General features: G+C 31.9%; 1 protein-coding gene across 4 annotated transcripts in view; it reads right to left on the bottom strand.

Annotated features, from left to right (window-relative positions):
* The window catches only part of LOC145683731 (uncharacterized), a 117,756-nt gene that overhangs the window by 43,594 nt on the left and 52,616 nt on the right, over nucleotides 1-21,546 (bottom strand). For 3 of the 4 annotated variants that reach the window (XM_081755249.1, XM_081755247.1, XM_081755248.1), the window contains exons 9-15: nucleotides 20,232-20,270; nucleotides 17,460-17,483; nucleotides 9,688-9,759; nucleotides 8,841-8,879; nucleotides 5,453-5,503; nucleotides 2,909-3,451; nucleotides 1,680-1,727 (exon numbers count right to left, since the gene is read on the bottom strand). In XM_081755249.1, coding sequence (XP_081611375.1) covers nucleotides 1,680-1,727; nucleotides 2,909-3,451; nucleotides 5,453-5,503; nucleotides 8,841-8,879; nucleotides 9,688-9,759; nucleotides 17,460-17,483; nucleotides 20,232-20,270 — 816 coding nt within the window. The remainder of the gene's footprint in view (nucleotides 1-1,679; nucleotides 1,728-2,908; nucleotides 3,452-5,452; nucleotides 5,504-8,840; nucleotides 8,880-9,687; nucleotides 9,760-17,459; nucleotides 17,484-20,231; nucleotides 20,271-21,546) is intronic. The other variant, XM_081755250.1, reaches the window with a different exon arrangement.

Below are 21,546 nucleotides of genomic sequence, written 5' to 3'. Positions count from 1 at the left end.
TCGAAAAGAGGTGGAGAGAAGCAGTTTCTCGGAATGTACTCATTCCCGCAAGAGTAGGTTCCATCTCTTCCGTTAAATTCTATTCAACCAGGTGTTTTAGAAATTGCCATTTACGGTTCCACAGTTCATCGCCATAGAAGAGAAACTACAAACTAACTAAAAGCACTGTTTGGGAACCAATGCCATCGCTGTACTCCTCTATCGCTAACGGCTCATGTGTGATTCCATAAATCATAATTTCCGTTTGAGGAGTCTTTCTATAAAGCAAACTATGCGCAATATTGTGACAATTTGCGCTATGTCTTGTTTTGGCCACCAATTTAAATGAACTAGCTGTCAGCCTTTTTCGTCCTTCATGGTGTCATAGCTCACTACTGGACTGTAGACATGTTTCTGAAAGTCTTGCTGAGATAATTGAAGAGACTTCAACAGTTTTTCGCATTCAGATCTCAATTCTTCGAGTTATAAATCTGTTTTTTTTTTTCTTCCTTAATTTTCACCATAACTTTCATCTCCCTCAGGTGTTGGCAGACTGGAAACCCCAAACTCATGAAGTAAAAGAGTATAATGCACAATAGCATATTTCATCAAAAATTTTGAGTAAGTTTCAGTGGCGTATTTAGGATTTTGTTTAGGAGACTGAGGGCTATGCAAGATACGCCAATAAGCACTTTAATTTTTCCTTATGGATGCCAATAAATTTTAATGATTTTCGACCCGAGGAGGGGGCTGAATCCCGATAGGCCTCTAAATACGCCACTAGTAAGTTTACGAGTTGGTACTACTATTTTGAATAAGGTATTTAAGGACAATTTGGAAGTTGACAGTTCGTGCAAAGCGCTTTCTTGAATAGTAATAATAATAATAATAATAATAATAATAATAATAATAATAATAATAATACAAACTTTGGGGGTCGCTTTAACCGCCAAGTCGACGCAACTCTATTGTATAGCAATTATGCTTACTTCGGTGCTTTTTTAGATAAAAACAATGTAATGTAGTTTTGTGTAGTTGACATAGGTGGGAGGAAGGAGAGCATACGAGAACAAAATGGAAACCTTATCTGTAGTAAAAGTAAAAACTATTGGTTATATCATATGAATACTACAATTGCATTCCAGCATAATGCTTTGTGAATCCCCTCTCGACGAGTTTTCTAGCTAAGCCACTGGAGCCTTTCATGTGCTTCGCTCCTTTCCACATAAGAATTGCACATATGCACAGCTAGGTATAACTATGTATAATGTGATTTACGTTGAATGATTAGCGTTTTGCTGTTAGTTTTTATATTGAATAATTCTATGTGGATTGAGAGTTTTCTTATGATAGAGCCAATAATATCTAATTTGTAATGTAAATTAACGCAGGAGTACGACTTTTGCCAGACAGAGATGCTACACATCGAAGAGAAGGTTTATAATGGACTAGAATTTACCACCATTCTCTGCACAGAGACAAGATATGTGCCCTCAGGGGGTAAGGCCGGATGAGTTTTGACTTGCACCCCTACTGTGTTTGCTGTATTTGTGTGAGTTACACCTAGTGCTACTACGTGGCACATTCTTCTAACAGCAAAATTCTCCAGATGCGTGAATGTCTATAGAAGAACCTTAACATTAGTTGCTAGATGAGTAATCTGCTAGATCACTGAATGAATCAAAAACTCGTTTACTTACCCTGTTTCTTTGTGTGTTTTGTTTCTGAATCTTCCACTTTTTTCTCATCTGTTAACAGAAAAACATAATAGTTCTAAACATATAAGACAATTCATTTGTATCTTTCTGTAAACAAGTTGTTTCAAGAAATGCTTGTATCAATACACTTACTTTTATATTTTCCTTTAAATAATTTACAAAGTAACGAAATATAAAATGGAAATGTTTAATGTAAATATCAAATACCTTGAAAAAATACCTTAAGTGTTTAATTGAAAATAAATTGTACTTTTTATCTTAGTACTCAAATATTCTCACGCTTGACTTTAAAGATTTGTTACAACTTTCCTTCGAGAATTTTCGTGAAACTCTAAGCAAAATTTTTACTGCACTACAGCGATTTGTTTCTGGAGCATTTTAAAGATCGGTTGCATATTTGCAATCATAACCTTGTGATTCTCAATGCCACACTAACGACTGCCACGACTCGTTTATGATGGTCATTCCCACAGTGCCTTTAACAAGAAAAAAATGTGATCTCACTGTAGTGTTTTCTGACATGAACCTAAAACGAAGAGGAAAATGGTACATTTCACACGGAAATGTGTACAAAAGAACTACAGCAAAATGTATGTTAAACGGATTTTGTTTATGAAAGTACAACTTGTGAAGTAAGAAAGCGACTCGTAAAGTATAAGAAAGTCCGAGGAGATATATTTGGACAATATGTGAAATGTTCAGAGACTAGATCTCTGTTTCTGTAAACGAGAGACTGGATCTTCTTACAACAATTTCACTATATAGTAAAAAAGGTTACTTAAACAATGGTAGGTAGATGGTCCTTGACGTCAATCAGGACAATTCAGCAAGTAAAGAGTTAGCCTTTCCGTACTATCTTTTTTTTTCGAAATTCCCAAGCAGCGATGTAACGTCGGTGGTTCCACTCAAGAAATGATTATGGAAGTAACCTTAGCTTTATGTTACTTATCACATGTTCCGTAAGTAATCATTGCACTTGGTGTGAGAAAATTCCAGAAAGCCTTACAATAATGATGAAAGAGAGGGAAGACATCATTTTAGCTCCATACGTGGAACATTAATCATCCGATTTAACGATTACACCACATCAACTACAAAGGAAGATGTGCTATAAGGAAAACAAGTTAAAAGTCAACTCTCTTAGATCATAACAATTGAAAAATCCATAAAAATCACAGAGAATTCATTCTGATATAATATTTGGTACTTACCATATGATCTCTTTCCCAGAAAACTACGCCTACCACCTACTGGGGCTGGCCCAAGGTTAGGACCAGACAGTCCTGCTGAACCTGCTGCACCTGCTGCGGCTACACCAGCTTCCGTAGACGATGACGTCGGTTGTGTCGTAGATGATGTTTGTTCTGTTGCACCACTCGCTCCAATACCAATTGAAACTGAATTTCCACCAGCAGGAACCGGATTTCCGAAATATGGTAGATTTCCAGCTGTACCCGAGCTGATAGCAGAACCTACACTTCCAACGTCTGAACCATATTGAGAGCCAGGAGCGTCTGGGGGTTTTGATGGGGTTGGAGGAGGGCTGTAGGAGGAAGACTCAGTAGAGGGAGGGGAAGATGAAGAGGAACTTTGTTCAGAAGGTGGAGGAGGATTACTAGGGACAACTGCCGCTCCTGAGGACGAAGACGCAGATAGAGAATTTTGACGGCTAAATGGTGAAGGAGCTGCAAGCCCTTTAGGAACGGCAACGTCTCTACTGTTTTCTAATTCTGTCTTTCCTGTGTTCATGGGATCTACAATAAGAAATAAAACTTGCTGAATCTATTTTTCAGTTAGACACTCTGCAAACATTATCGTCAACAACAGTAATTCATCCCGACATAACATTGCAAAGTTAAAATAATTAAAAAAAAACATTACGATTTTAACATCAACTGAAATATGTATACAACCAATTTCAAAATAGTTGAAACCAAGTAATTCGGTTCTCTTAACTAATTAAATCTCATGCTACTTATGCATATATAAAATCTATAAAATTCATAAAAATCAAAGTTAATATTAAATGAGAAACGTTATTGTTGGAAAGTTTAGTTATTTTGGCTTGTAAATTGTTTGTAACTGTAATAAAATTAATACTATTTTATGAGTTTCAACGTTATATATTGAATTGTAATACTCTGTCATAAGATTTATAAAAGTTTATGTTGATTACAAGATGAAAAGAAAAGATCTTGTTTATCATTTGACTCCTAGTGTTCAGAGATATGAACAGCTCAACTGGTGTGATACTTTACTGTAAATTATTAACACAGCATATAAGTTTAAAGATAAGTGTTTACTAAAGTCGACTCTTCTAACTTCCATGCACTATCAATACTGGATTATGAGACATGAAAGCTTTCTGAAACAATCTGAAAAGGCCATAGAAAATTTCAGTGAGTTTATAGTGTGCTTTCAAAACCGAAGAAATCAGACAAGAGAATAGTATATTTCAGTTTGTTTGACCTGCTGGTCACCTATTTGCTAACCAAGTAAGCCGATTGAAATATGCCCATTATTAAAGAAAGTTGATTGTGATCTGATTTTAAAAATTGTATTTTAATTTTGCATTCCTGAACGGAAAAATCTATGATTCTACATAAGCGTTGAGCTTCGATTTGAATCTGGTTCTGAAAAGGTTCTGCATGAACGACGTTGTTCAGAATAGAGCATCTGTTTGATATTGTCTGATAAATCATCATCGAGGACTATTCTTCAGAATATCTGAAAGAGTTCAAGTTTATAGGTGTTCAAATCTGAGTCGATCCGAGACTTCTTCAATATGTGAAACTAAGCTCAAGCTGAGTTTTGCGTCCTGTCATAGAAAAGTAGGGAACATTTATCAATATCATAGGTATTCTGCTACTATTGCACATCATTTACCGAAACCGAAAAGCTCCGATGTTCCACGCTCTTCCGCTAAGCTTTTCGTCTTCATGTTTTTTTAACACTTTTTCAACTATTCAACATGTTTTTTTCTTTCTGTTTTGATGTAGTCCATTAATTATAGTCACCTGTGCCTATTCCTCTCTTTCCTGTCACCATACCTTTATCACGTCCATCATGGTGGTAATCCCTCTTATCCAATGTCCCAACCAGTTTCTCTTTCTCTTCTTAATAATATCTAAAATTGATCTTTCCTAGCCATAATTTCCATCACCCTCTCATTCGTGACAAAAACTTATGTTAGATATCACTAAGATCTACCACTGACATTATTCCAGTTCGTCAGAGTAAAACACAATCGCCGTACGACAGAGTGGGTTTGCATTCGTAGGGAAGAGGACAGTCAGTAATGCTAGGTATGCGAATAAAAAAAGATAATTGCAAAAACAGTGATAAAACATATCTAGGTAAGCAATACGAACTGGCATAATGAATCATTCATTTTAACACATATTATTCATATATTATTTTCCCATATTACCAGTGCGTTCCCCATTTCTAGAAATAGAATTATCCTTAAGTATAATTCTTCCAATATGAATTTTATATTATTTGTAAACTGTCAAAAATTAACCCGTATTCTTGATATTAATCGAAATACTTTTTTTGATTTTAAAGATACATTTTAATTAATAATTTAAAATATATGTATTCTCTAGTTATTCTCATTAAGTTAATTTTCATTTTTTCTAAGTAACCTATAAAGATACCCTATAAAATCAGTTACAAGATGATTCCCTTAGTCCACTATATATGCAAATTAAGTTTTCTATAGAAACACTTCACAAGGTAAATTAATTACTTGCCTTCAATAGTGCCTAATAACTCTGGTTTCGCTAGACCACCATCAAGTTTTTCTGCAAAAGATTCTCATTAGTTGTTTTCTTTATGTATTTTATAGAACATTGTATACACATGCTGCATTTTTTCTGTATCGAGTTATGATAATTATATACTTTCTTACATAACTTGTTTAAACAGACGTTAATCCAACGTTTTGAAGAGACATAGAAGATATTAATTATGTAATATCGACGGTATTAAGGTAAATTGTCGTAACCCTCAAAGAATTGAAAATGTTGATTTTTATCTTATTCGCCTTACTATAGGTCAGATCATCCGTGAGAAAAATATTGTAAGCTTGTGTGTATTATTAAGACAAATAAACCACTTCTTAGACTTGCGTTTTGCAAGGATGTAAATGGAATTTAGAGGTTGTTTTCTCATTCTCCTGAAAAAAGTTGGAAATGAAGCTTACGACGTATTACCTTAACTTCGTCGATATAAATACCTTAAATGACTTTCTTAGTAAGATACTAATTTTTCAAGGTAAACAGTACATCACTTTAGAATGTGTCCAAGAGCACTGTGTACAAATATGTACGAAACGATTGCGGTTTACTATGTACTACCGAGCCTGAATACCTAAATACTGGAGAAAACTGTAATGTTGCGACAACAAATCATGATGTAAAAGCAAATTGAGTGAACAAAGATAATCATTCGTACTCTTGCAATAACATTTGGGAAGTAAAAGGCCACCATACTGTTATATTCTAAAATAGTCACGTAGAAATTGGTAAATATCAACGACAGTCATTGATCGTTGGTTTCAAAAAGTTCAATTACTTTCTAGTCCAATATCATAATGAATATAAATTATGAGTTAATTTCCTTACTATTAAGATATAGAAAATAATGCTCTAAGGACGTTAATTCAATTACGAATAAAATCCTTTTTCAAAGTATATCAAACTGCATGTGACATTATGCATATCAAAATTGTGTGGCAAAGAACAATTTACAAAGTGAAATATAACATTTAGATTCTATTGTTTATTATTTTGGGGGCCGCGGTGGCTCAATGGTAGAGCGTTTACCTCTGGTGCTTGGGGTCCCGGGTTCGATCCCAGCGCCCGCCAAGTGAACTTTGTGGTGGACGTGGGTTTTCTCGGGGTTCTCCCGTTTCCTCCCACTTTCTTCATTCCACCATTTTATTCATTTCTCATAATCACCGTCTCCTTTAGCCTAACCGGCATAACTGTGGGACGTAAAACTCAAAGATTTCATTTCATTTCATTTTTTATTATTTTGATCTTTGATGTATCCGGTCTTTGGTTCAATCCCAGCTCGTGGAAAGTGGACTTTGTAGTGAACAAACACTGTGTGAGTGTGTGGGAGGGTTCCTTAGGATTCTCCCGTTTCTTTCCACTTTCATTATTCCACCATTCCATTCATTTCTCAACATCATCACCGTCTTCCTTGGCATAACTGGCTTAACCATGGGACGTAAAACTTAAAGATTTCATTTCATTTTTATTTTTGGTACTCTAGAAATTGTCATATGAAAACCTTAAGATGTATTATTTTTGTTCTCTACTTACGTCCCTAAAAGTCCGTTAAAATGCTTTCAGTAGCTTGAAAATAAATTTGTCTTAACCCCGATCTACATAACGATTTCCATAAAATCTTATAATTTGTAGAATATGCACTACTAATTTTACCAAAAACATTTCACTACCACAGTAACAGAGTATAATTGTTGACACGAGGCCGTGAAAGATATATCATATATTTCTTTGGGTTATATTATAAGCAAATATATTTCTGTCCTATGTCATCGGTGATAAAATGGAAATCTGACATTAATAATCGATTAAACAATCTAAACGTTGATAGTATGAATTTATTTTAAGACATAACAGTAAATGAAATACTGAATAGACTCACGAATACTATCATGGTCCCTGTCCCTATATTAATAGATGGCGTAGCACATTTATGAAGTTCTTTAGATAAGAGATACTTTTATCATGTGGTCCTTCAAAATATGTTTGGTTATTTTAATACATGTCCTTGTTGAATAAAATGTTTCACTACTAACATTAAAAGATTAGCATATAGGATATTTTTTCAAACGTGCTTTTATAGTATAATCATAAATATATGGTGCCAATCATCTTAGAGTTTGAAACGGTATGGACATATTATACTGAAAAGATTATTGATTGTAAACTAAAAATTCAAAATCCAAATTTTCATCCAAGTTTTAGATCTTCATTTAAATGCATACTACTGCTTCTCTGGGTGTTATAGATATATAGTTCACACATTTTCTCTAGAATGGTATAGAACTGACGATAGTATTGTCATAGCCGTGTAATTTATGTTACCGGTGCTACAGGGTAATTTTACGAAAAAAATATGAAAGCTAATTTTTCAGAAAACTTTGATCTTTTCAACTCAAGTGATAATAGTACAAGGCAAAAATATTTTTTATATCTTGAAATACTTGAGAAATGTCTGTCTGTTGTTCTATTTTTTGCGACCAATTCGAACAAACTTTATCCATGAAAACATTCATTAATACTGAAGAATAATATTAATTAACTAAATATATAAGTACATTCGCGATATTTAACAATGCTTATTGTGTACGAATTTCAAAATCAATATTTACAATACATTTTTAGCTTATAAATTGGTCTTATACTTAACAGAGCAACTAGACTAACTTATTGGACCAGATAACATTTTCTCTATTTATCGTTTCCTAGAAGATATTCTCCCTTTGAAAAGAAATGAAATTTTTAAGTTTTGCGTTCCACGGTAATGCCGGCTAGGCTAAAGAAGACAGACATGGAGGAAATAATTGAAATGACGGAATCAAGAAAGTGGGAGGAAATGGAAGAATACCGAGGAAACCCAAGCACACAGTGCTTTTCCACCACAAAGCTCACTTGGATCCCATGCACCGGAGGTGAACACTCTATCACTGAGCCACTTCGGCTCCTATATTCTTTCTTGTCTACTAATTATCACTCAGATACATTTTATAGTAAATCAACTTTTTTGTGATAGAACTAACAAAGGACTTTTTAATGATCATATTGGATTTTTTAATGTACACACTCGTTTAGATATATTGATAATACTGCTTGTCGATATGTTCAGGTTTCAGAGGTTCATCAGCTAGACCCAAAACATAGTCAAGATCAGACCCTTTGCCTCAACCAGCAACTATATCCATTCATAATACTCCAACTGTAGTGTGCAATGCTAAGTTGCTAAACGATTGTGTTTTTTCTCTTACAAAATAACCAAACTAATCTAAATATTTATAAATGTGTATTAACATTTTGAAGTACTTACTAATTTTTGCAGACCTAGCCTTCTTATCTTCCGAATACTTACCTTTCTTTCGCTTCTTCTTCTTTTTCTTTTTGATAAATGCTGAAAATATACAAATGAAAGTACATATTATTTACGTAAGATGATTCTTCTATAAAGAGTTTTGTCAACATTAGAAGTAGCTTGTGTTATACATTCTTCTCAAATCAGAGTTTCGTAATTGTCATCTCCGCGTAAAAGAACCTATACCTATTTATATAAATAGTATAGAACATCATATTTTCATGTTACGATAAACTCCAAATCATTTATCCATCCACTCGACATTGTCTATCTTGCAATTCACGGTCAGGGAAATATGATTACATAATTCGAACATCAGCTCCAACATTTCAAATTAGTTTACTTTAAGAAATACCATGTAATTAAATACTTTGTTGCAGACAATGCTTATTCCACAGACTAGGAAAAATATCACAGTATATTATACGAGCTGTTTACTGACATTCTATGCATTGCACAGCCTATAATGTAGAAATAATATTAAATATGTGATATAGATTATAACAGTTTGTTATCTGAAGAAATGCAATATTATAATTCATTAACTCTATTTTATAAGTTTCCAACAAAAATAATTATAAACTTGAAATAAAAACTCTTTTTGCAATAATTTTATTAATTTTATTCTAACAATAGTCTTTTATCCATTTGGTTTATAGTAACAGCAGTTTTGGGAATTAGTATTCTAAATTATAAATGATATTATAATTTGAAATACGTATCACCCTTTATCAGAAATTTCGAGAACGTCTTTACACGTAACTACCTTCTATTGGAATTTTCAATATATTAGAAAATCTACATATTTTTTTCCTTTCAACATACTGTAAACAAAATAATTTTTCACCTTCTTCGAAAGAAGCTGTCCTCTTGGATGTAGGAAACAGGCCTTGTACTTGACGGGTGAATAACATTTGGCCTGGTAGATGGAAAATACCAATGTCAACAACATTTCTCCCATTCCAAACGTTAAGATTTGTTAGTATTTAAACATTTATATTGCCAAACTACAACTGAGATGTGGGAAATGTATGAATATAGCACTGAATGATTTATCATTTCACTTTGATCTAGAACGAGCCTTGAATTCTTCACTATCAAGAACAGTTTTAAAAATAAAAAACGGTACAAAGTTGTATTAAGACTATATTCTTACAGACTGTAAGGTCTGTTAAAATCTTAAATACTGGTTACGAACTTCTAGCTTTTGGGCTGTTTACATAAACTTAATATTACTTCTCTGTACATAATGGCTACATTTTTATGAGTGAATCTATTTGTTCTGTAAGACCAATCTACAAATAGTTAGTACATCATATTGTCATACTTATCCACTTATTCTTAAAAGTGTATTATAATTATAACGGAAATATACACAAACAGAATGGAAATGTATATAAGTGCTAATATAAATTTCCAATTACTATTTATTATCGAAACTTTTAGGGTTACTATTATCTTGAACAGTTGTTGATATTTCTCTTTTAATAATAACAATCACAATTAATGTAACATACTGTACATCGCAGTTATGATATTAATATTCACAGTTTGTTGTAAAATGCGATATGAAGTTTCACACTTGGAATTACATTCTGCATTTCTTGCATGCATATAATTTAAAGCTTATTTATATCAAAAACGTTCTCGCGCTACTGATCGTTCTGCAAGTAGAAAAAGAGTAGAAGGGTTTTTAACTAACAGTCAACTTGTTAAGCCCGTATGACAAACACAAAGCTAGGAGCAGCATCTTAAACAGTGCTGCATATGGTGCATACAAGATTATAAGAAATTAGTATTAATTTTCCTGTGTGTCTGAAAGGTGGGCATCTTGAATGTTTAAAAGAACTCTATATTTATAATTAAGTTCAGAATTCCGAACATTCACAAAGGACAGCATGACCGCTTAATTTTTTGCTTTTTTACTTGTGTTGTATTAGACGAACAATTCAAGTCTATTATGTTATTTTATCGCATCATCAAAGACCGCATAGTATTTTGAGTTATGTTAAAAGTGTTCAAAATTCACAATTTTGAAATTCATCCAAAAAATATAGTGAAATTACTACTAACCAACCTGAGATGCCCAGCAACATGAAATTAGTACCTTAATCAGTGAATTATAATTAATTATTACACTTGCTGTTTATCGTTAATCATTTCTTCTCTGCTTCAGACAGTAATCTCAAACAAATAGCATATACTAAATTACCTTAAGAATATTCTATTTTATTATGAAAACACCGTGGAAGCCAACTATTGTATTCGATGTTATTCATGTACACTCCAACTAAAATATCGGAAGTTGAGTTTAACCTTGCAGAGAAGTACTAGTTTGTCTTTATTAAGTAACGACAGACTAGGGCAGATTTCTGATTGTAACTGGAAATACAAAATTAAGAATATCACTACAATTGTGTTTTCTTACTCTCAACCCAGTACACTTCCTCAACGATGTTCCACGTACAGAAAGTGTTTGCACGACTATGAATACTAGATAAGTAATAAAACATGCAATAATCAAAATGTGGTTTATATTGAAACATTAAAAATTGGTATGAATACTTCAATAATTTTATTGAAACACGTATATTAGTAAATACTTAAAAATTCTTTCTTGAATATGACATAATTTAATAGGCAATAGTAAACTGTACCATAACTTTTAGTCATCTAAAGTATTTTGCGTTTTTATTATTATCCTTGTTGTTATATAATCAGCAGAAAATTGTTGTGTTAACACATCATGTTTCATAATTAATTTTTCTTAATTAAAGAGGAAATCCGTTTTATGTGCGGGAAATAATTTTATTATGTAAATGTTTATATTTTCTGTGGATTGGTTTTGAAAAAAAATAATGTATGCGCGTGGTTAAGTGCTCAGAGAAGGCTTCAAAGCCTTAACTTCGTCACGTAAAGAAAGTAATCAATAAAAAAGTTAAAGAGCTTAGATAAATAGAAAGAAAAAATGTTACCCTTTGAAAAAATGTCAAAATTCAAAATTATTTCCAACTTCATATTAAAATTTGACAAAAACTATGCCAAACAAAAAAAAATGTTACTGAATTGAAAATGAAATTTTAAATTTCAATATCAACTATCCTATTAAAATATTACTTTTAAAGCTACCGATTACGTGGAATAATAATGCAATCTAAGCAAATGAATTTAGTTGTATATTGCACTGTCTACCAATTCTTCTGATGTCATGGATCACTTTTAGTAACTGTTTATCCTCCTTGGTCATCCATAAAATCAATTTTTTAAATATGCTTTACATATCACAAAATGAAATGATAAATCACAAGTTGAAAACACAACATCTGCCACTTATGACAATGTAATACTTATATAAATAAATATAGATATTCATAAATATGAAATCTTACCATTTAGAACTAATCCTACAAACTCAATATATGCTAATGTGACGGATATTGTTGTCCTTCAGACATCAATTTTGGTATATTTGAATCAAAACTGGATATTTTCAGATTAGATCCGATTCAATTAACAGTGTGTTATTGTTTCTCACAAGTGACGAACACTGAGAAAAATCTGTTATCCGGACAGCGGTATATTGTACAAACATACGGTATCATTATGCTTACTATAGAAATCAATACGGAGTATACGTTATCCATATGCTACACACTTTTCCCACTTAGATCTTACATCGTTACGTTGTAGGATGTAAGACACCTAACAGTCTTGTGTATATTACATACGTATACAGTACGTACGTTACATGCGTCAGCAATATCTGACATAGGTTCATCTATATGTGAGATGTAACAGCCTATATACAGTTCTTTTGTTGGTACTGAAAGTATGTTTTTATCGGAACAATTATACGGAAAGTACGAATAAAATATGCTTCTTCAGTTACACGTTTGCTGTACTTTCAGTCCAAAAACTACAGCATTTACACACGTAACATACGTTACTACGTACGCCACATAAGTTGTCTTTTGTCTCAGTAAATGCGTCAGCAGCAGTCTATTACTCGACCGACAATTCGTGAAACTTACTATATACTACTGTCTATATACTACTGTCTACTGTCTATATGATCACTGTTATTAAGGACATTACTGGCATTACTATCATTGTTTAGCGATACCACATAGGGGGCTGTTGAACACATAAACAGACTAAAAGTGATGTATGAAAGAAATCTAGCACTCAAACATGAGAAACATGATAACTACCGATGTAGTTCTTTTTCACATGGACGAGTTGAAAAATGCTTTCACGCATATATATGTAGAAGCAAATTAGAAGAGATATCTTGCAAATCTTTTAAAAAATTGAGAATAAGTAGCCTCAGACGGAAACTCAAAACCTTAGTCAAAACCTTAGTAAGGTAGTGAGGAAACATTTTGAGCGTAAATTAATAGACAGCTTTAAAAGTAGTTTTGTCTTTTTTTACAAAACGAGAGTCGTTTTTCGAGTCTAAAAAGGAAGTGTTTATACGATCATTTTTAAGACCTATTTGTAAAATCATAGGTACACTATTGAGATTCAATTGACCTTAATTGTTCAATCATATTTCAGTAACTTAAAAAGCAAGAAAATTGTTTGCTGAAATTAGTGAAATCACTCAGTTTTTGAAAGAAATTCTATTTTTCTTTCTCAAATCGTTTTCTCAATAAACTGAGCTTCTTGACTTCTTTGTGTCTATATTTCTTAGAAAGAAAACAGTGAAAGATAAACGTTGAAAATTCGAGTTAAAAGTATTCAAAATGTTAAAAACAACCATGAAATAAGCAAGAAATGAAAAATCTGTGATTTTTTTTTTAATTGTCTGTTAAGCCAAAATTAGAGTTTATGAATAATAACATTCACATAACCAGGGACGTACTGTGGGATCGAAAATAGGTTTTGCGATTTTGTGTAATTTTACAAATTTTAATAAATCTAGGGGAAGGCGTTGCACCTTTGAAACAATGTACCTTTGAACACTTGTGTTTTTCTTGAATTCAGAGCTATCTAGGTGCAGTGATTAATATTCATTTGAAAGATTAAATGAAAAAAAGCACTACAAACGCGTTTGGCCGTTGTTTACTGGGTGTTGTGTCAAGTAATGTCCTTTGATTTTTTCACCCCGAAAACGAAGATTTTTTGTAGTTGCCTTTTGAGTTTTGTGCTCTTAGGTTTTCGCAACTTGTGATATTTATTTGTCCAAACTTGGGTAGAATCATTGGTGAATACAGTAATATTTTTAGTTTTAACTTTTGTTCAATATTTAAGCTAGTGGAGAACTTTTTTCGTAATGGTGACCCTCTTGTACCTATGAACCAGTAGCGGCTCGATACCATAATCTGAGGTAGTTCTGCACAGTTTGTTTTTTGTATATTAAATTTCCCGTTTGCGGTAATTAATTATGAAATGTACACGAACCGCATATCTTTTAGGACCCTAATCGTTATACGTAAATGACAATTATAATTGAAATTAACAAATATATCTAAAACTTTACTGTATCGCAGCCAAATCACTATTGTTTTGCTTATTGGGTGTCAGTGGCGTATTTAGGATTTTGTTTCGGGAGAAGCTATACACAGCATATAAATGAGCACTTAATTCTTCTTTTGGGGTGCCTACAAGTTTAAATGAATTTCGGGGGATCTTGATCCCGATAGCTCCTCCCTAAATACGCCACTATAACAAATACCATATCCATATCGTAAGAAACACTGTTTTCAGATACCATAACAATTTCGGATTTACGTAATGTCTACAGGTAGAAATTTTATTAATACTACTAAATTATAAATATTTTATCGTTTGTAAATAAAGTCTATCCGACGTGTCTTCTGCTGTACAAAATATCCTATTACTCTATCGTTAAATTTCGGCATGATGGATATGAAGTCACGCTTGATTGATAAGACAGCCAAAGCATTGATTCTTTCCTGACATATTGTGCTTCTCGAAAATGTTTTAACTATTTTAAAATTAGAGAAGTAACGTTCTACTTCAGCTATTTTCGTTGGGGTAATTAGAAGAATTATAAGATTATAGAGAAGAATTATAGAAGAATATAGAAAAATTAAGGTTTTTGGTTTCCTTAAAATTATCACACAAATTGTGTTTGTTCAAATTTGCACAAATTTGAACATGGAATACTATTACTTTCAAAGCGCATAACAATTACTCTGAACACCGTTATCAAAAACAAGAGAAGGGAGCCTCATGTACATCACGTCGTGTGTCTTCGGCTTCTTCGGAAGTATTCGTGAGTTCTGAGCTGCTGGGAGTGCAGCTCTAGTAAATCCTATCCAAGAGACAAGGAAAACGTAATACAGTGCGGCTGGTGAAGATTTTGGTTTCAAATGTAGGGCAATCCGTGCACAGCTCTTGCAATATTATTAAGCTTCAGATGGTGTTTCCACTAATACTACGATATGTAGCATATCCAGCAGTACAATTTTAGGAAACCGTTAGACCAAATATCATCATTACATGTTATTACCTTGATTAAGTTAAGCACAATTCAACTCAATTAAAAATACATTTATGCCACTAAAATAGCTGGTAGTTCTGCAGCTCTGCAGCACTTATAGGCAAGCCACCCCTGCTATGAACATTAATGCAATGTGTACCTTTGAACGATAAATAATACTGTTTAAAGCTACACAATGTAAGTAGTTAAAACAATTGATATATTTTATATAGGTTAGGTTAGGATATAAAGTTATTAATTATAATTTTAGGTAGTTTCTATATACTCGCTTATTATATAACATAATGTTAGACATGTATATGTTCAACTTTATTGTTCACAAGTTTTTGTTAGAACTTCTCTTCAATTTTTAATTTAATTGATAAAATTTTAATTCTGGGGAGCTTTTGATAGCTAAACCTTTTATTGCAATTTATAACTGTTAATATTTGTGGTTTCTTTTTATATTATTGCCGCAGAAACATTGTAATTATCACTGTTCAAAGGTACAAGAGGGTCTGTTCAAAGGTACACGACCATAATGTACCTGTAAACAAAACGGATTTGTTCTTATTTTATCTCATAAACGCTATTGTAATTATGTAACACGTTTAAAAATCATACTATCTGATAGCAAAGAGATGACTCTTCAAATGTACGACAAAACTTGGGGAAAAGGTGCTGAATATTAGCACCAAAATTTCAAAGACTCTAAAAGTGTTCACAGGTACTCCTTCCCCTATCCTAATACTGACCTTCCAGGAAACTTTCGACTCCTCCCAAAATAAGTTGCTGCGTACATGCTTTTCCAAGAGCGTGACTTCTTTAACTAGCTGTTAGGTCAAATTCACAATTGCCGGCATACTACGGATAGTCAATGATTCAGTCATTCTGTGGCTAATTGCTCACTATGATAAATTTGTCACAAAGCTTAAATAACTGGGTCAGAAATTTACCCTATCACAACTAGCAAATATTTGAGCGTAAGTCTTCCTGATCACTTCCATTTAATTAAAAAGAACAGAGAATACCATAATGTTAGAGGACGGATCGCTAATAAAATACGCAATTTTCAGTGCCTCATCAAAGACTACTGTCATTATGAAGCACATAGAGTGCGTACTGTCTATTGTTTATTAATCCAAATAAATAAGATGCCCCATGAACTCATTGCTTATACTTAGATTAAGTTCTTGGTTATGATACATAATTTGCATTCATCTTTGAAACTTATTTGGTAATTTTGCTTTTTTTATTCTTTTCTTTTTTCATTTTATTCTTCTTAATTAGTTGAAGCCTAGGCGATGCACATTACAAATATAGCAGGTGTGAGCAACATGATAATGTAAAATTTTTGGAAATAAATAGTCACAGGGACTGTTTTCATATCGTTCGGTCCGCGAACCTTATGGTGAAATATGCTATACATATCGTGAATATATATATATATATATATATATATATATATATATATATATATATATATATATATATATATATATATATATATTAAATAATTCAATAAACAGTTTGAAACACATTAATATTTTATGATGATTATCCTATGTACATACTTATACTAGTCTTATTTAAGGTTGAACTTAAATTTATGAATACTGTATTTACACAAAAATTGCTTCAACGAAATCAATCCTTCAATATAGTATATTGGATATCAATAAAACTAGAATACATCATCCAATACACAATTCTCAGGGCATGACTAAGTACATGAGTATTGTCTTGCCAAAGTTTCTGAGATGTGTCTTCTATGCTGAGATAAGTAAATATTTCAACCAACAAATATACAGTAGTTATACCATTTAAAACATTTACGGTGTTTAAGTGTTTACTTTTAACAGTGATATGCAATAGTTCGGTATCTTTCGTTTTTACGTTTTATATGCCGAGAAAACTTGAAAACCCGAATTTGCAATGAATTTAATGAAAAGAAATAAATCAATAAACTAATTATTCGCTTTCCGGGGCTGAATTTTGAACTGCACAACATGGAAAACCGAAAGATTGTTCCGTTTTACTAAAAGCGCTGATTGTATGCCGTACAATAAAGAGTTGTGCAGTATAAACACATATAATAAAATTACATATAATATTAGAAGGATTGATTCAATTTATTATTTGAATGCACATATGAGAAACGCAATACTTACGTTTATTGCTTTTTTCATCTTGTTCTTGAAAAAGAGTTGAAAGCACGATTTTTTAATTATTATTGAACAAACTGTTAATAATTCTTAGTAGCAGTTATTAGAATTATTCAACTTCTGTGAATATTACTTGAAATACTTAAATCTATTACGTTGCTAAATTCTGAGAATGGCTTTCAGTACAGAAAACAAATGTTTTTTCAAAGAACTAGTACACATTGCATCCTTTATAGAACAAGTTTTAACCTAATGGTTTACGTTTTACAATTCATTGAGTACGGATTATAATTTGATTAGTATATGCTTGTTACATCTTTAAGACAATACTCATATTATACCACTAATAGCATTAACTCTTGAACGAACTATGTTTATTTTCTTTTAGTGAAAATTGTTCGGCAAAAGATATCTCGAGAAGTACAATTTGATCTATGAAATTAGACTGCTTATTAAGGTTGCTTGCAATGTTAACTCTACAATTGCTGGGTGACTATTTTAAATAATAGATTACTTTCTAGTTTGTGTTGTTAGTGTGATCATTTATTATAAAAACAATGTAAAAACTTTGAGGTGCTTCCTTTTTCAGAGAAAAATAGTTCTAAACTGAAAGTAGGTGTTTTTAATTTAAGGAAAGTTTTACACTATCTCACTCGTATATGAGATTTTCCAATGTAAAAATGTTCTGAAGAGATTTTGTAAATTATATTCTAATTTCTGAGTTTGTAAATTTAGATAATGCTTTCTTGTTTTGCATTAAAATTTTAATAATATGTTATAGAAAACTTCTGGTAATAGAGGTAGTTTAAAATTATTTTAAATATTCGTTTTTAGAATCAAATCTAGCATACCCAAACAATAAGCTAAAATATGATACGTGCTCAAGATAATACAAATGTGGTTCTAACATCGTACACATAGTAATGTACGCATGACAAAATTATTTTGAGTTATTGTCTTTCTTCTATTTCTTTTAATTCATTTTGTAACTAGGTTACACTCTTAATGAGTAAACTTGCTTAAGCTGTAGAAAATGAATTAACTATTTTCTTCCATTCCTCTCTAGTATTAACACACATAAATTCGAGATTATTTCTTATTTAAAAGGCACAAACTCAATTAATAAAATATTTGTTCTTTTATTTTCATTGTTGAATTCTTCATGTGACTAAATTGTACTGCATTCTTTACGTTTATCCAGGTTTGTGTTGGAACACATAATTGATTACATCTATTTATACGTTACATATTACATTGAATGCATTATCACAGAAAAATACGTATTGCTTATATGTCAATCTGAGACGGCATAAATTGGAAATTACCCGTAGAAGATACTCAGGTTTAATGTTTGGTATTAGAAAATATAATCTTTCAACATTCTTTAACAAAGCTATTATATATTTCTAAAGGCCATTGATTGTCATTACTTTTTCATAATTGTAAATTTTATGGGTCATTCCTCTACAGAAATGTGGCACATGAAGTTCGTACTGAAGGAATCAATGTTTAATATGTCCTAGTATGAGATCAATTTGAAGGCTTTGTCATGAGGCATGACATGTCGTAAAGTTGTCGTTGGTTAAATCAAATAAAAGAGATTTTTCGAGAAGTGGAACATTCCTTCTAACACCTTATGGTCGACATACAGATCACTAGAAATTCCCGCTTCAAACAACCGAATTGTATAATAGTCATGTGAGTGATATAGAGCAACATCAACATTGATATATCTTTGCAGTGGTATTATACGTTTACACATTGGTTATCATTACTTAATAAATTATTGCTCAAAATACAGGAAACATCAGATTGGCATACAAACAGTACTTCTCCATTGGTTATAAAAACTATTTTCAGTATGTTGAAAGTAAGTAAGAGCTTTGCAAATAATGTGAAGCCTAAATACCAGAGTGATAGATACTTTTAGAAGTCTGTAACTTAATGTAAAACTAAATATCAAACAATAAACTTATGTGGATATACCCTTCCGATTCAGTTCATAAATTACTTTTAACGCTATTATCTACAAATTACTTATTTACGTATTTAAACAATGTGCTGCAACCACTTAATTCAGGTACTTATGTTTCCTTGTTGTATAAGAATGTTGCAATCTTAATATAATTTTATCCAGAACTATTTTAACTCACTCTAACTTAATTAGTATTTATGACATCTTAGCCCTCAATGGCTCAGAGTCATTGTGTACGGAGTCGGTAATGCGGGACAGGAGTCACCCAAATACTATCTTAAAAGTGCTATACCGATAGTCATTCAGTTAGACCGATGAGAGATCAGAAAAACAAAAGTCAGGGTGTGCGGTAGAAAATCAATTGATTTCTTTGCATATAATTTGCTTCTTACATCTAAGTTTCCATATTTGATTTCATGAGATTCCCACCTCTCAACTCTATCTCCAGTAATTATTATTCGTTCTTTTCGAAAACCAAAGAAACTCATTACCAATGACAAAATACTTGTTTCCTACATGGTTCAGACAAAGATGCTGACACAAGAGATGAAGATGAAGTATGGTTGCGTACAGATGAGAATGAAAGTCAAGGAAGTGAATCAGGCTCCAAAAGGAGTGACAGCAATACTTGTTGGATAAGAATATGCTTAAAGTATTCATATAAGATGGAAATAGAGAGAAAGTTTACTTATCAAATGAAACATATTACAAGAAGTTATTAGAAACTCGTATTGGTAAAAGGGCACGAAAACATTACACTGTATAAAAACAAAAAAGCTTTGAATTTTCTATTTAAATCTTACCTGTTGGTTTATCGTCATCCTCTTCCTTGGTTGGATTCTCTGAAAATAGTTATTTGTATGAAAGTATGATACAGGGTAGGATAAATGTATGTTGTAACAGTATGTAGGACAGATCCGACATGTAATTTAAAATTTAGTTAATAAATCAGGTTGTAAGAAAATTGTCACAAAAATAAGACATACTTGGTCTTGGAACTTGTACTGGTTTGTAGTTGTTTCACAGTAAAAATAGTAGAAAATATAGCTTCTAAGCTTTCCAATATGTATAGCTTCAAGGACTTGCGATTTGAAGTATATTTCAACGTTACAAGCTCAAACTTCAATGGAAATGAAAGCGATTCTACTCATATTACCATTCTGTTGATGACAGCATGCTTGTATGTCCTATCCTTCTGCGTCTTTCATCTTTGTTAAATTATATAAACATTATAGTTTATCAGTAAATATGTTATAATACTAATATAAATCCAAAGTCCAATTAGGAATGAAGTGAATATTGACGAAGTGTTTCTCCTTCTTCTTTTCCCGTTCAACAATGGACTGAAATACTTGTTCCTTATTAGTAAGGGGTCTATAATCAAAGTCCAGCGTACTTCATTATGACTCGAATACCATTTGCACTATCAAATATTATGGGAACTGAGTATTATTAATTTGGAAATTGGATGGAATTCTACTTCAAAACAGAATTGTTTTTGTAATAAACTTTCATATGAGAATGAAAAGCACATTGAAACTAGAATTTTCAACTACTCTCCATACCAATCACTAACTGCCATGAAAGGAGGTAGTTATTGACATTAACATATCTTCGTCTTAAATATTCATATTCCAATGAGAGATGAGATTGTGAGTTTTTTGTGTACTATGACTTACGCCAAACAAAAACAGACTACAATCAAACTTAAAGTACGTTATTTTGTAAATATATTTGATGTTAAGTGCTATTCTTAACACTAATTTGCCTTATACTTAAGCTGAAAATATACTTCAATACGGTATGATGAATTTCTTTGTTCTCATACCTTCATAAAATAAGTAACATTGATTGTTACTAATTAAAGTTAGAGTTTTAACCTTCTTTTGTTTGACGAATATATCAAATCAGAAATAATAAGTTTAACTTTTATAAACTCACATGTAAATATTTGTAATCGTCATAATATTGTCCATGTATTAAATAGGTTTAACTGTTTTTTTCAGCTGGAATAATACTGTTCTAGCGTTTCAATTTGGGAAAATTGACTTAAACTAAGTATCATACCAATTTCATTCGAATGTGTTCCCAAAGAGGCATAATGATTTTGAAATGTAC

Source organism: Thermobia domestica, chromosome 4, assembly GCF_964235325.1.
Source record: "Thermobia domestica chromosome 4, izTheDome1.hap1.1, whole genome shotgun sequence".
Taxonomy (NCBI): domain Eukaryota; kingdom Metazoa; phylum Arthropoda; class Insecta; order Zygentoma; family Lepismatidae; genus Thermobia; species Thermobia domestica.
The sequence above is the reverse complement of the archived record's forward strand: the minus strand, read 5'-3'. Positions and strand labels throughout refer to the sequence as shown.